This window comes from Thalassophryne amazonica, chromosome 16, assembly GCF_902500255.1.
Source record: "Thalassophryne amazonica chromosome 16, fThaAma1.1, whole genome shotgun sequence".
Taxonomy (NCBI): domain Eukaryota; kingdom Metazoa; phylum Chordata; class Actinopteri; order Batrachoidiformes; family Batrachoididae; genus Thalassophryne; species Thalassophryne amazonica.
In genome coordinates, this window is record NC_047118.1 from 79,600,523 (window position 1) to 79,615,910 (window position 15,388).

General features: G+C 47.5%; 1 protein-coding gene across 1 annotated transcript in view; it reads left to right on the forward strand.

The window, feature by feature from the left end:
* scn4ab (sodium channel, voltage-gated, type IV, alpha, b) overlaps nt 1-15,388 on the forward strand; it is a 214,308-nt gene that overhangs the window by 115,133 nt on the left and 83,787 nt on the right. Inside the window, 5 exon segments of the mRNA XM_034189852.1 lie at nt 10,633-10,871; nt 11,106-11,177; nt 11,257-11,358; nt 12,014-12,370; nt 14,693-14,891. Of these exon segments, the coding sequence (XP_034045743.1) occupies nt 10,633-10,871; nt 11,106-11,177; nt 11,257-11,358; nt 12,014-12,370; nt 14,693-14,891 (969 nt within the window).

Genomic DNA, 15,388 nt, shown 5'->3' on the forward strand with positions numbered 1-15,388 from the left:
GGCCTTCGGGCTGGGTGGATCAGTGGAGCTATGTGATTGGTGAAAATGTGTGACCTTATGTGCGGGTGACATGTTTGCATTGTTCATCTGAACTGTATGTGGTCAAGACCTTGTGATGGATGCTTGTCATTACAGTCATTACAGAATGTTTCATGATGCCTGTTTGTCCCAAATGGAGACATGTAGAGCTTCAGTTTTATCAGGCATGTATCAAGTTGGTCTGAGGAGAAGTGTTATGGAATTTTCTGTAGTTAGCGGGTTAGCTGTAGCTTCTGCTTAATTTTTTTTAGCGGTTTAATGGTTTAGCACTATAAAAGTTAACTTTTCAGTTTGTGGATTAGCAGTTATCAAAGCTAACTTTTTGGCTAGCTGTGCCCACCACTGGTAGTAGCAGCCGTAATGATCTCTGCCAGGCTAATAATGACTGCATTTAGTTCCGGCAGGCTAATGGCAACCGTAATGATCTCTGCCATGCTAACGATGATTGCACTGACTTCTGGCAGGCTAATAGCGGCTGTAATGACCTCTGTCAGGCTAATAATGACTGCATTGACTTCTGGCAGGCTAATAGCAACTGTAATGACCTCTGCCAGGCTAATAATGACTGCATTTACTTCTGGCAGGCTAAAAACAACTGTAATGATCTTTGACTGCATTTACTTCCGGCAGGCTAATAGTAACTGTAATGATCTTTGACTGCATTTACTTTTGGCAGGCAAATAGCGACCGTAATAACCTCTGCCAGGCTAATAATGACTGCATTTACTTCTGGCAGGCTAATAGCGACCGTAAAGATCAATGCCAGGCTAATGATGATTGCATTGACGTCTGGCAGGCTAATAGCGACCGTAATGATCAATGTCAGGCTAATAATGACTGCATTGACTTCTGGCAGGCTAATACTGACTGTAATGATCTCTGCCAGGCTAATTAACTGCATTGACTTCTGGCGGGCTAATAGCAATCGTAATGATCTCTGCCAGGCTAATGATGACCGTACTTACTACCGGCAGGCTAATATTGACTGTAATTACCTGCACCAGGTTAATAATGAGTGTAACTACCTCTGTCAGGTTGATAACAACTTTCATTTTTAAAATTTATTTAACATTTATTTAACCAGAAAAAATCCCATTGAGATTAAGAACCTCTTTTCCTCGATTGCGCCATTCGGCCATGGTTCGACATGGCTGATGATTTTGTGCAGCTCCTTGGCCACGGCACAATATGTCTGACCTGCGTACGACATGCCATGCAAATGCTGTGAACACGATCAGATGGCAGTGCAACCTCATCTTGCCTGCTGTTCCAAAGGGTTTCCAGCACGAGCGGCATGTGAATATAGTGTGTATGTGCCACACCCAAATGGATGTGGCGACTGCTGTACGAGGCGTTCAAGTGTGGCCCCATTCGAATCCTCCTTCGTACTCCATTCTGTCTCAATCGTGTTATGTGTGAAGGGGCCATAAACAATGTCCAATCTATCCCTAAATCAGGGATAAGTCCTTTTTTTTCCAATTAAATTGGATAAATCTTGTTGATATGCTTGTTCATAGAGGTTTAAGAGTCCTCTTATTAATGTGCAAGGTTTTGATTGGGCACCTTAGTGTTTCTGATAGCAGCAACAACACAGTGTTACTTATATCATTGCAGAAAACCCCAAGAGTGTTGTGAAAGTGTAGTGACACGGACCCACAACAGGGGGCGCAATGACACGGTCAATAGATGAGCCAAAAATACAATTTAATGTTGTGAAGGTGCAAACGAACATACAGACAATCTCAGAATATGATTACAGTCAATCCACAAAGGTGCAGTGTGGGCAGGCTCGAGGGGATAGAAGACGTCTGTCCTGAGAAGAGCCGGAACCACACGATTTCCGCCGCCCCGAACCTGGTGAATACTGGAGCCGCCAAGTCCCGAATGCCCAGGTGATCACCGTCCCGACTGTTGGATCTGGTACTGCTGGCGAAGGAACAACGACAGTCAAGAGTGGGGTGTTGTGTACATCCTGTAACAACAACGGTGGGAATGCCACCTCCACCTCTCACTCAATATTCGTAGAGTACCGCAGTGATTCCTCAGGGGAAAAGAGTGCCGTCCTGCACTCACTCAGCTTCCACAGAAAAAGGTACGGTACTCCTGCAAACACTCACAATATACAGATATTGCAGAACACAAACGGCTGAGTCTATTACCTCAAAGAAGTACAATATCTCGGCAACGAGGTGGAGATGACGTCTGGTCTTTATGGAGTGAGATGATGTAGAGTAGATGGGTGACAGCTGTCAAGAGATAATGAGTGACAGCTGTCACCCCAGGCTGTGTCCGTGGCAGCAGCACCTCCTCGTGCCTGAAGCCCGCACTTCAGGCAGGGCGCCACTGGTGGTGGGCCAGCAGTACCTCCTCTTCTGGCAGCCCAGACAACAGGACCCCCCCCTCAACGGGCGCCTCCTCGGTGGTGACGGTGGTAGAAGTCAGCCAGGAGGGCCGGATCCGGATGAAGCTCCTCTTCACCCAGAAGCGTTCTTCGGTCCATACCCCTCCCAGTCCACCAAGTACTGGAACCCCGGCCATCCGACGGATGTCCAGGAGCCGGCACACTGTCCAAGCCGGCTCCCCATCGATGATCCGAGCAGGAGGTGGCGCGGTCCGGTGAGCACAGAGGGGTGAGGTGTGGTGAGGTTTGATCCGTGACACATGAAAACACGGGTGGATCCGGAGTGAAGCGGGAGTTGGAGCTTCACTGCGGCAGGACTGAGGACTTGAGGATCTTGAATGGTCCGATATATCTGTCCTTAGGTTTGGGGAGTCCACCTGGAAGGGGGAGTCCTTCGTGGAAAGCCACACCTCCTGCCGGCTGGGTAAGCAGGGCCGGGGATCGCCGGCGGTCTGCATGGGTCTTCGCCCTCGTCCGGGCCTTCAACAAGGCAGAACGGGCGGAAGCGCCACACCCGACGGCACTTCCGCAGGTGGGCCGGACCGAGGGCACACCGACCTCTCCCTCCACCACGGGAAACAACGGGGGCTGATACCCCAAACACACCTCAAATGGGGAGAGGCCGGTGGCAGAGGACACCTGGCTGTTATGCGCATACTCGATCAGGCCAGATGTGTACTCCAGGCCCGTCGGGTGTGCGGACGTCACACAGCGCAGAGCTTGCTCCAATTCCTGATTGGCCCGTTCTGCCTGTCCATTGGTCTGCGGATGATACCCGGACGAGAGGCTCACAGTAGCCCCCAGTTCCCGGCAGAAGCTCCTCCAGACGTGTGAGGAGAACTGGGGACCATGATCAGAAACGATGTCAGTGGGTATCCCATGCAGACGGACGACGTGGTGGACCAGGAGGTCTGCTGTCTTCTGGGGTGTTGGGAGCTTCGGGAGGGCCACGAAGTGGGCCGCCTTGGAGAATCGGTCCACTATCGTGAAGATGGTGGTGTTGCCCTGGGACGGCGGGAGGCCCGTGACGAAATCCAGGCCGATGTGGGACCAGGGGCGATGAGGCACAGGTAACGGCTGGAGAAGTCCTTGGGACCTTTTATGGTCTGCCTTGCCCCTGGCACAGGTGGTGCAGGCCTGGATGTACTCCTGGACGTCGGCCTCCATAGACGCCCACCAGAAGCGCTGCTGGACAACTGCCACGGTCCTTCGCACCCCTGGATGACAGGAGAGCTTGGAACCGTGACAGAAGTCCAAGACTGCAGCTCTGGCCTCTGGTGGGACGTACAAACGGTTCTTCGGACCTGTTCCTGGTCCGGGCTCCGTGCCAGGGCCTCCCGGACGATCTTCTCCACGTCCCAGGTGAGGGTGGCCACGATAGTGGACTCAGGCAGGATGGGCTCCGGTGGATCCGACAGTGCAGTTTTGACCTCCTCTTCGTGTACCCGGGACAAGGCATCCGACCTCTGGTTCTTGGTCCCGGGGCGATAGGTGATCCGGAAGTCAAACGCCCGAAGAACAGTGACCAGCGGGCTTGCCTGGGGTTCAGCCGCTTGGCGGTCCTGATATACTCCAGGTTCCGATGGTCAGTGAAAATCGTGAACGGCACAGACGCTCCCTCCAACAGGTGTCTCCACTCCTCAAGAGCCTGTTTCACCGCAAGGAGTTCTCGATTGCCGACATCATAGTTCTGTTCAGCCAGGGTCAACCTGCGTGAAAAGTAGGCACACGGGTGAAGAACCTTATCAGTCTCTCGCTCTGGGATAGCACGGCTCCTATCCCTGAGTCAGAGGCGTCCACTTCAACCACGAACTGGCGGCTAGGGTCGGGCTGCACCAAAACTGGCGCAGTAGAGAACCGTCCTTTCAACTCCTTGAATGCGGCTTCGCACCGATCCGACCAGGTGAAGGGGACTTTTGGAGAGGTCAGGGCTGTCAGGGGTTAACTACCTGACTGTAGCCCTTAATGAACCTCCTATAGAAATTAGCGAAGCCGAGGAACTGTTGCAGCTTCCTACGGCTTGTTGGTTGGGGCCAATCTCTCACCGCCGCAACCTTGGCCGGATCAGGGGCGACGGAGTTAGAGGAGATGATAAACCCCAGGAAGGACAAAGACGTGCGGTGAAACTCGCACTTCTCGCCCTTCACAAACAGTCGGTTCTCTAACAACCGCTGCAGGACCTGACGTACATGCTGGACATGGGTCTCAGGATCCGGAGAAAAGATGAGAATATCATCCAGATATACGAAGACGAATCGGAGCAGGAAGTCCCGCAAGACGTCGTTAACCAAGGCTTGGAACGTCGCGGGGGCGTTGGTGAGGCCGAACGGCATGACCAGGTACTCAAAGTGACCTAATGGGGTGTTAAATGCCGTCTTCCATTCGTCTCCCTTCCGGATCCAAACCAGGTGATACGCATTTCTAAGATCCAGCTTAGTAAAGATTTTGGCTCCATGCAGGGGGATGAACACGGAATCCAACAATGGCAACGGGTATCGGCTGTGAACCGTAATCTCATTCAGCCCCCTGTAATCAATGCATGGACGGAGTCCGCCACCTTTCTTGCCCACAAAAAAGAAACCTGCCCCCATCGGGGAGGTGGAGTTCCGGATCAGCCCGGCAGCTAATGAGTCCCGGATGTAGGTCTCCATTGATTCGCGCTCAGGTCGTGAGAGGTTGTACAGCCTGCTGGACGGGAACTCAGCGCCTGGAACCAAATCAATGGCACAATCGTACGGACGGTGCGGGGGAAGGGTGAGTACCAGATCCTTGCTGAAGACGTCAGCAAGATCGTGGTACTCAACCGGCACTGCCGTCACATTGGGAGGGACTTTGACCTCCTCCTTAGCCTGTAAACCGGGAGGAACCGAGGATCCTAAACACACCCGATGGCAGGTTTCGCTCCACTGAACCACCACCCCAGACGGCCAATCAATCCGGGGATTGTGCTTCAACATCCATGGGAAGCCCAAAATCACGCGGGAGGTAGAAGGAGTTACAAAAAACTCAATCTCTTCCCGATGGTTTCCAGACACCACCAGAGTTACTGGTTGTGTCTTGTGTGTGATTAAAGGGAGGAGGGTGCCATCTAGTGCCCGCACCTGCAATGGCGAAGGAAGCGCCACCAGAGGGAGCCCTACCTCCCTTGCTCATCTGCTGTCTAGCAAATTCCCTTCTGACCCCGTGTCCACCAGTGCTGGGGCTTGAAAGGTTAAATCCCCGCTCAGGATTGTAACTGGGAGTCGTGTGGCAATCTGTGTGTGTCCCACGTGAATGTTTTGACCCCCCCTTAGCCCAGTCTCTGAGGGCGGTCGTTGTTGTGGCCGTTTGGGGCAGTCTTTCTGTACGTGCTCCTTTGAGCTGCAGAGAAAACACTCCCCGCGGACCAGCCTCCTCATTTGGCCCTGTGCGTTTCCCTAACAACGTCAGCAGGGGGAGCTGTTGCCCCACGGAGCGCTGCGGCTGTGGAGCGTGGGGAGGGCGGCCCCTTTTCGAACCCGGAAGGGAGAGGGGCGGCGCATATCCGGCCACGTCGTTCGCCTCGCTCCCAACGGCGTTCCTCCAACCGATTGTCTAACCGTATAACGAGATCGATAAGCCCATCTAAATCCCGCGGTTCCTCCTTAGCTACCAGATGCTCCTTCAGGACCGATGACAGTCCGTTTATGAAGGCGGCGCAGAGCGCAACGTTATTCCACCCGGACCTCGCAGCCGCGATGCGGAAGTCGACTGCATATTCGGCTGCGCACCGGCGCCCCTGTCGCATTGACAGCAGCATTGTTGAAGCAGTCTCTCCTCTGTTAGGGTGATCAAACACTGTTCTGAACTCCCCCACAAACCCAGTGTATGCTGATAACAACTGTGAGTTCTGTTCCCAGAGCGCTGTAGCCCAGGCGCGTGCCTTACCCCGAAGCAGATCAATCACATAAGCTATTTTACTAGCATCTGCCACGTACATGACGGGACGCGGTTCAGGAGGATGTTTTGCTCGGTCATTTGTTCCAACCGAGCCGTAAAGGTGGTGAGAATGTGCTGAAGCTCACCAATCATGCCTCCTGCAGACGCCTGCGCTCCCTGCTCTCCCATTGGTCGTTCAACAGCCGGGTGACGCCCCTCGGAGTCCATGACGCTGGCCGAGATATCCTGTTGTGAAAGTGTAGTGACACGGACCCACAACAGGGGGCGCAAATGAACGGTCAATAGATGAGCCAAAAAATAACAATTTAATGTTGTGAAGGTGCACAACGAACATACAGACAATCTCAGAATATGATTACAGTCAATCCACAAAGGTGACGTGTGGGCAGGCTCGAGGATAGAAGACGTCTGTCCTGTCCTTTGTATTGTGTTATCTGATAGGTTGTTATTGATAGAAGGCTTTGCTTGATTAGCTAGCGCTATGCTGCAAGCGAGGTGTACTCGGCTCTACCAGCGGTCAACTCGGCATGTGGTACAGCTCAGAAAGTGGTAAATGGGCCAATCAGAAGCTGGCAAAATCATTTACCATATAATAACAGCCATTATTAACCTGGTGCAGGTGATGAAATAACAAACACTGCAAGTCAGCAACACATAGACCTGTCCCCTCTTGCAGTGTGGTTTCTTATAGCCTGGAAATAAGCAGCAACTCAGCTATATTGGTTCGGTGGGCTTGATCTGGGTGCCGTCTACCCACCACTAAGGCTGGTACTGCTCTGCTGGGGCCTTCTTCATTCTGTCATTCAGTCATTTTTGATCAGGATATGTCATTCAAAGCGTATATTAAACAAATATGTAGGACTGCTTTTTTGCATTTACGCAATATCTCTAAAATCAGAAAGGTCTTGTCTCAGAGTGATGCTGAAAAACTAATTCATGCATTTATTTCCTCTAGGCTGGACTATTGTAATTCATTATTATCAAATTGTCCTAAAAGTTCCCTAAAAAGCCTTCAGTTAATTCAAAATGCTGCAGCTAGAGTACTGACGGGGACTAGAAGGAGAGAGCATATCTCACCCATATTGGCCTCTCTTCATTGGCTTCCTGTTAATTCTAGAATAGAATTTAAAATTCTTCTTCTTACTTATAAGGTTTTGAATAATCAGGTCCCATCTTATCTTAGGGACCTCGTAGTACCATATCACCCCAATAGAGCGCTTCGCTCTCAGACTGCAGGCTTACTTGTAGTTCCTAGGGTTTGTAAGAGTAGAATGGGAGGCAGAGCCTTCAGCTTTCAGGCTCCTCTCCTGTGGAACCAGCTCCCAATTCAGATCAGGGAGACAGACACCCTCTCTACTTTTAAGATTAGGCTTAAAACTTTCCTTTTTGCTAAAGCTTATAGTTAGGGCTGGATCAGGTGACCCTGAACCATCCCTTAGTTATGCTGCTATAGACGTAGACTGCTGGGGGGTTCCCATGATGCACTGTTTCTTTCTCTTTTTGCTCTGTATGCACCACTCTGCATTTAATCATTAGTGATCGATCTCTGCTCCCCTCCACAGCATGTCTTTTTCCTGGTTCTCTCCCTCAGCCCCAACCAGTCCCAGCAGAAGACTGCCCCTCCCTGAGCCTGGTTCTGCTGGAGGTTTCTTCCTGTTAAAAGGGAGTTTTTCCTTCCCACTGTCGCCAAGTGCTTGCTCACAGGGGGTCGTTTTGACCGTTGGGGTTTTACATAATTATTGTATGGCCTTGCCTTACAATATAAAGCGCCTTGGGGCAACTGTTTGTTGTGATTTGGCGCTATATAAAAAAATTGATTGATTGATTGATTGATACTAAAACTGAAAAATTTATCTCAAGATTCAGCTCTTTATTATTACTGTCATACTGCACCAACAGGTCCAAAATACTTCATGAGCACAATCTCTTAAAGCCCCTTTCACACCGGGGCTGCCTCGAGCTTTCTGTGGCGTCAAGACAACGCAGGAATGTCTGCGTCAGGTGCAGCAGGGGGCAGAGAGAAGGTGAGAACGCAGCCTGCAGGTTCTCTGCACAGAGGAATCAGAGTGCAGTTTGGCTGCAGACAGACTGTGCACTCTGATTTATCTTCTAGTTATATTTGTGCTGAGCTGCAGGTCTGCGCTCTGAGTTCTGTTATAGTATATCTTTCCTACTTTGACAGCGAGATACACGTGCGAGATGTGCATGCGCACGCGCACGAATGAACCAATACTTGATGTGGACATGTCCTGTTTCTGTCAATCAGTCTGTGAGCAGGACTTTTATGGACTATATTTAAACACATTTGTGAGAGAAGACCGAGGAGCTGCTGCTTTCAGCAGCGTTTTTGTCTGTGCCCTTAGTTTTTACTGCATTGTGTACACAGCGTCGTCATGACGACGCATGACGCAACTCGTAGCGGGCCAAAGTAGGCATTGTATTGCGTTATCTGATTGGTCGCTATCGATAGAAGGTGTCGCTCAATTGGCTAGCGCTACCCTGCACGCGAGGTGTACTCAGCTCTACCAGCGGTCAACTCAGCATGTGGTGCAGCTCAGAAAGTGGCGAATGGGCCAATCAGAAGTTGGCAAAATCACATACCATATAATAATGACTGTAATTACCTCTGCAAGGTTGATAACAACTTTCATCACCTGCAACAGGTTAATAGTAAGTCCCTTTGGATGCTTCCTTGTTTGCACTTGGGGTCGCCACAGCAAATACGAGGTGGATCTGCGTGTTGAATTGGCAAACTGAAAATTCTGTTTGTTAAGTGTTTTGTGAATGCCTTTTTTACAAATTCAAAAATGACATATTTACAAATGCACATTTATTTGTAAAAACCAACACACGTTACAGTAACTTGTGTGTTTGTTTTTACAAATAAATAAAGCAACCAATCAGTAATGAGCGGAGGCTCATTTTCCCATAATGCCCTTTGGCATCTGTGTTTTAATGCTCAAACCTTCAGAATTAACACATTACTAAAAGATATGTGTTATATTTTCACTTTATAAAAATGACAGAGTTGCAGCTGGTCTGCTCTGTGTCAGCCTGATCCCGTCAGATCTCAGAAGCTAAGCAGTGAAGGATCTGGTTAGCACTTGGATGGGAGACCTCTTTGGAACACCAGCGGCTGTGTGTGTTTCTCCTGGTAACACTGGGCATCCGGCATAAACCTGTGCCAAATACCAGTGCGGATCTAGCTGTATCTGCTGTGGTGACCCCAAACAAAAATGGGAGCAGCCGAATGGACAACAACAACAAAAATGACAGAGTTGACATTAATGTCAATAAATTATCTGCATTAATTTGATTTACAAATCAAACCATAAGTCAAACCTGCTTTGCTTTTTATGTGTACTGCCACATGTCTGGGACACTGTATGTTGAATGTAAATGACTCTTCCTTACAGCAGTGGGCAGGGTGCACAAAGACAGAAGCGCTGACTCATTGTTTGTGTTTGTGATCGCCTTTGATTGTACTCCGAAGCGTCAGCGGTGCTTAAATTCAAAACTCGCTTGTCATTAGCTGACAGTGTACCGGAGTCAATACTAAAAGTTAGCAGTTACCTGTAGCTTCCACTAAATTTTTTAGTGGTTTATTGGTTTAGTGTTATAAAAGTTAACTTTTCAGTTAGCGCATCTGCAGTTATTGAAGCTAACTTTTTGGTTAGCTGTGCCCACCACTGGCTGCTATCCTTTGAATGAGAGCCTCGGGTCTCGTGAGAAACACGAACTGCTTTATGGCACTACAACAACACATACGCACCCCCTATCGAGGAACCGGCAAGCTAGTATCTATAAGAACAAGTCAATGGAGACTTCATTTCTTACATGTTAATCATGGCAGAGTCTGTGAAAAAGCAAATAAATAAACATGTTGTCTGAGGAAGCAAGGAAGAAAAAAGAGCATGTGACCAAGCAAGTAGTCACACACAAGTCAACTTCAGTCAAACTTTCTTGGAATAACAGAGCCGAAAGTTAAAGAAGCATGCAAAGCACATGCAGACCTGGCATTCCTGCTGCTGGAGGAGCTGGATTTGTGTGGAATTGTCGTGGTTTGAAAGCATAATGTCATATTTCCTCACTGTTCATGTGGTGCCCTCACAGCAGGGACGTCAAACAACTCTGCAGCACATGGAGAGAGAGAGAGAGAGAGCGAGAGAGAGAGAGAGAGAGAGAGAGAGAGAGAGAGAGAGAGAGAGATCCTGGAACTGAAAAAGTTTCCCTGTTTATCACAACTCATGTAACCTAACTGTTGTGTGCTCCAGACTACGCGGATGACCAGAGACCATGTCCTCCATGTTGGTACAGCTTCGCTAACCTCTTCTTGAAGTGGAACTGTTGTCCCTGTTGGCGTTGGACCAAACAGTGGCTGTACACCATCATCATGGATCCGTTTGCTGATCTCGCGATTATAATTTGCATCATCCTCAACACGGTCTTCATGGCCATGGAGCACTATCCCATGACAGCTGAATTTCAACATGTGTTAAGCACCGGAAACCTGGTCAGTACCTGAAATTTTTATGTGGTGTCAATTTCACCTTTTTGCTATTAAAAACAAATAAATATTCTTACATATACAGTAATTACTTTTTTCAGTATTTTTGATGAACATTCAGTGAAGTTTTGAGATCTGTAAAATAGTTTTTAAAATGCAAAACTTCACTACAATGTCAATTTTGATCTCATGCTATAATTTCCATCCCTCTGCTGATGTTTGACTTATGACCCCCTTGAGGTCTTCACTGGGATCTTCACAGCTGAGATGGTGCTGAAGTTGCTCGCCATGGACCCTTACCACTATTTCCAGGTCAGACTGCTCTTCCAGTACTGGTAACATGACCTGTAGCTGTTACAATTTTAACACATGACTGTTGTCACGGTTACAGGTGGGGTGGAACATCTTTGACAGTATTATAGTGACCATGAGCCTTGTTGAACTGGGACTGGCAGATGTTGAAGGTCTTTCTGTGCTGCGTACCTTCAGATTGGTCAGTATGACATTATCATCAATAATGGTGAAGTGGGTGGCTGCAAAGAAAACTGGCACCCTCTTGGCCCTTTCTGGAAATTGAATACCCCCGACTTGCATGCATGAAAAACCTTTCTCTGGATATACATTGACCACGATGTAGGTTTTCTGTGTGAAAAAAGTGAAGATATACTGTACTGTTCCAGTAATGGAACACTTGGTCCAACTGAAGCTGCAATCTGACGACGGCCTTAGGCCAAACCTTATTATGAAATAAAACAGTGGCAGGACATCATTATTTTGAGTGTGCTATGCTTTTTCTTTATATTTAAGATATACTACAGTAACATACTAGGTATCATAACTTAGCAGACGGTGCCTTCTCAGTTTGATTCTCCTGAATAATTCTTCCCGTGATTTCTGTCTTGACTCTTGTCTCTGTCTTGACTTCTGTCTTGACTCTCTACAAGAGTCTAGACAGAAGTCAGACTACCAGAGCAAGAATTTTAACCGAGGAAGCTTCTGCGATTTGAAGCGAAATGTCCTCACGTCAAGCAATCCAGTCCAGTCGAAGATTCAAGCTTCCCTACTATAATAGACTTATGACATCCATTCTAGTTGGAATATATCAGTATTTTCTCTACCTGTCTTCTAACCTGTCTGTTTCTGTTTAGATGCGAGTGTTTAAGCTGGCCAAGTCGTGGCCAACCCTCAACTCTCTGATAAAAATTATTGGGAACTCTGTTGGTGCCCTGGGAAACCTGACACTGGTTCTGGCCATCATTGTCTTCATCTTTGCTGTGGTGGGAATGCAGCTGTTTGGGAAGAACTACAAAGATTGTGTCTGCCGCATCTCATCTGACTGCGCGCTTCCTCGCTGGCACATGAACGACTTTTTCCATGCGTTCCTCATTATCTTTCGGGTGCTGTGTGGAGAATGGATTGAGACCATGTGGGACTGTATGGAGGTCTCAGGACAAGCCTTGTGTCTGATTGTCTACATGATGGTCCTGGTCATTGGGAACCTGGTGGTAAGTCTCCACTTAGCTGCACACTTTTTGAATTGAGTCCATGTGAAACTTGGCTGCTCAGTTATTTTGATGCCAAGCTACAGTCTAAACTAAAATAAAACACAGTGTTGACTGTGTTATTTTTTGAGTGAGTGGTGGGTGATTTCATAACAGCAGGGTGACAGTTATCAGGCAGTGTGAGCATCTTTGTGTGTGTGTGTGTGTGTGTGTGTGTGTGTGTGTGTGTGTGTGTGTGTGTGTGTGTGTGTGTGTGTGTGTGTGTGTGTGTGTGTGTGTGTGTGTGTGTGTGTGTATAAACAGCCATGCATTCATAGACTCACTGTTCACAATGGCCTCATTAAATCTCATCTGGAAATATATACAACCATAATCCCATGCTGCGTTCTTCAGCAGAAGACAGTTTTCAGATGTCAATAGATACATTTATCTTTGTAGAAAAGCTTTGTTATAGTGCACATAGACTGCACACAGTACTGTTTTGAACATACCCAGAAGCTGTCGTGTCACGGGTCTGCATTCAACATTACTTGTAGTCTGCAGTAACCTGCTGTATAATAACACGATACACAACTTTAGACCACTGTTGCAATGCTTTGGGCATGATTCTGCAAAAATTCTGCACTGGGAGGCCGGTTTAAAGATGAGTTTGCTTTTATTCTCTTGAATCACCCTGCAGTAAATACACTCACTGACTCACTTACTCATCTTCAACCACTTATCCAGGATCAGGTAGCGGGGCAGTAAATACGATATGATACGATACACTTTTTTGTCCCCTCCGGGAAATTTGTCTTGGACTCCAAGAGCTGCACAGATAAAACTGCCATGGCATACTTACATAACTCATGCATATTGCACATAACTTAATACACACACCAATATTGCACATACCCCTTTTGTACAACAGTCTTCACAGTCTGCACAGATGTTTCATGCATAATGCACATATCCCTAATACACATATCTAAACTGCACACAACCCTATTCAACCCACTCACGTGTACTGCTCCAGTCGTCATGAATAGAAAACACCAACTCAATATTTTTCAGGCGTTTAGAAACTGTAAAAGGCACAATATAAGCAGCTGAACTTCACCTCAGCTCTTGGACTTTGTCCCTGCGCTCAGAGATCTCAGGGTGTTGGTGGCTCTTTCAGCAGACACCTCCTGAACTTAACGTGAACCAAAGCATCTGTATCAGAAGGGCTGTTGGTCTTGGATCTGGATTGCTTCAGGTCCTCCTTAGCATGCACTCTGGAGTGCTACTCTTCGAATGTGATTTGGATGAATATGCACTTAACGCTGTGCCTCCAATGCTAACAGCAGAGCTGGGACCTCATGCTTTGTCGTGTGAGATTTACACATCACTGAGCATGTGTAACGGAGGCCAGCAGGTGTCGCTGTGCAGATGTAGTTAGTAAACCTCACTCCCAACAGCTCAAAAGGATTCTCTGGTCACAAGGCCAGAGCCCTGGGTTTCAGCCTTCTGGTTAGAGAGTCCGACTTCCATGCCGGAGCTCGTGAGTTTGCGTCCTGAGGGGAGCGAATGGGCGGAGTTATAACAACACAACGCAGAGTGCAGCTGCTACAATGGTGCAGTGTACCCGGATGGGAGTGAGTTTAGGGGGGTGAGTGTAACGGAGGCCAGCAGGTGTCGCTGTGCAGATGTAGTTAGTAAACCTCACTCCCAACAGCTCAAAAGGATTCTCTGGTCACAAGGCCAGAGCCCTGGTTTTAGCCTTCTGGTTAGAGAGTCCAACTCCCATGCTGGAGCTCGTGAGTTTGCGTCCCGAGGGGAGCGAATGGGCGGAGTCATAACAACACAACGCAGAGTGCAGCCGCTACACATGCACATTGAGAATGTAACATCGATCTATTGTGGTGCTATCTGGGTTAAAGAAGATTACTGAAGAAATGCATACCTGAAACAGCCCATGGGAAATGCTTTTGAATCAGAATTATCATGCAAAAATGCAGACGCTATCATTACCTTCTTAAATTGCCTTTGGGCTTGATAAATCACATTTTATGGGCTAGATTAACCTACTTGCATGGTCTCTTCCCAGTATTTTAACTCGGGTGGACACACCCCAAATTGCATAGTCATGAAGGCAAATGTATGGAATGGACAATATGTGTCATTTTGCTCATTTGTGAGTGTTATGGAGTTTGCCCACATTTTTATACACACAAAACTTTCATAAATCAAGACCTTATGTGTGGGGTAAAATATTTAAAAAATTCCTAGTATTTGACATTACAAAGTGATATAACATGTATTTAGTTTTGAAAAAGTTTGAATCTGTTCTCTGCTTTGTTTCAGGTCCTAAATCTGTTCTTAGCCTTGTTGCTGAGTTCATTCAGTGGTGATACTCTGGCTGCTCCAGAAGATGAAGGAGAGAACAATCTGCAGATTGCTGTAAACCGTATCAAAAGGGCTGTCAACTGGATTAGCATCTGGATACACAAACATGTTCGGTGCTGGATGGGGAAGGAGAACCATACCAACTCGGACACCACTGGTACGTTCAGAAACAAAATCCTACTAGTCTCAACAGCAACTGTTGTAACTGTATTTTTTAATAAGAAAAAAAGCTTTACAACATTTTGATCATACATCATTACAGTGATCAAATGTCATGACCAAACAACTACAAGAATTTTCAGAAATCAGTATACCAGATAAGAAATGCTTCAAAACATTCATGACATTTTGACCCGCTGTGATACACAAAAGTGAACGGATCGGATTGTATTCTGTGCAGATAGGGATTATTATTATATGACTACGATGGTACGTATGCTCTGATTGGCTGATTTCCAGTCTGATGTTTTCCCATATCAGACAGTTACCATGACAATCGGTCTGGATCACGTATCAGATTTGCGACTTTGTTTACAATTTTTACAGTGCGAAATGAAGCAAAACAAGAAGCGAACAAAGAAAATCTAGGAATCAACAGCAAACGAGCTCGAAGTGGACATACAAAATGAAATGCAGGCCAACAACATGAAAACA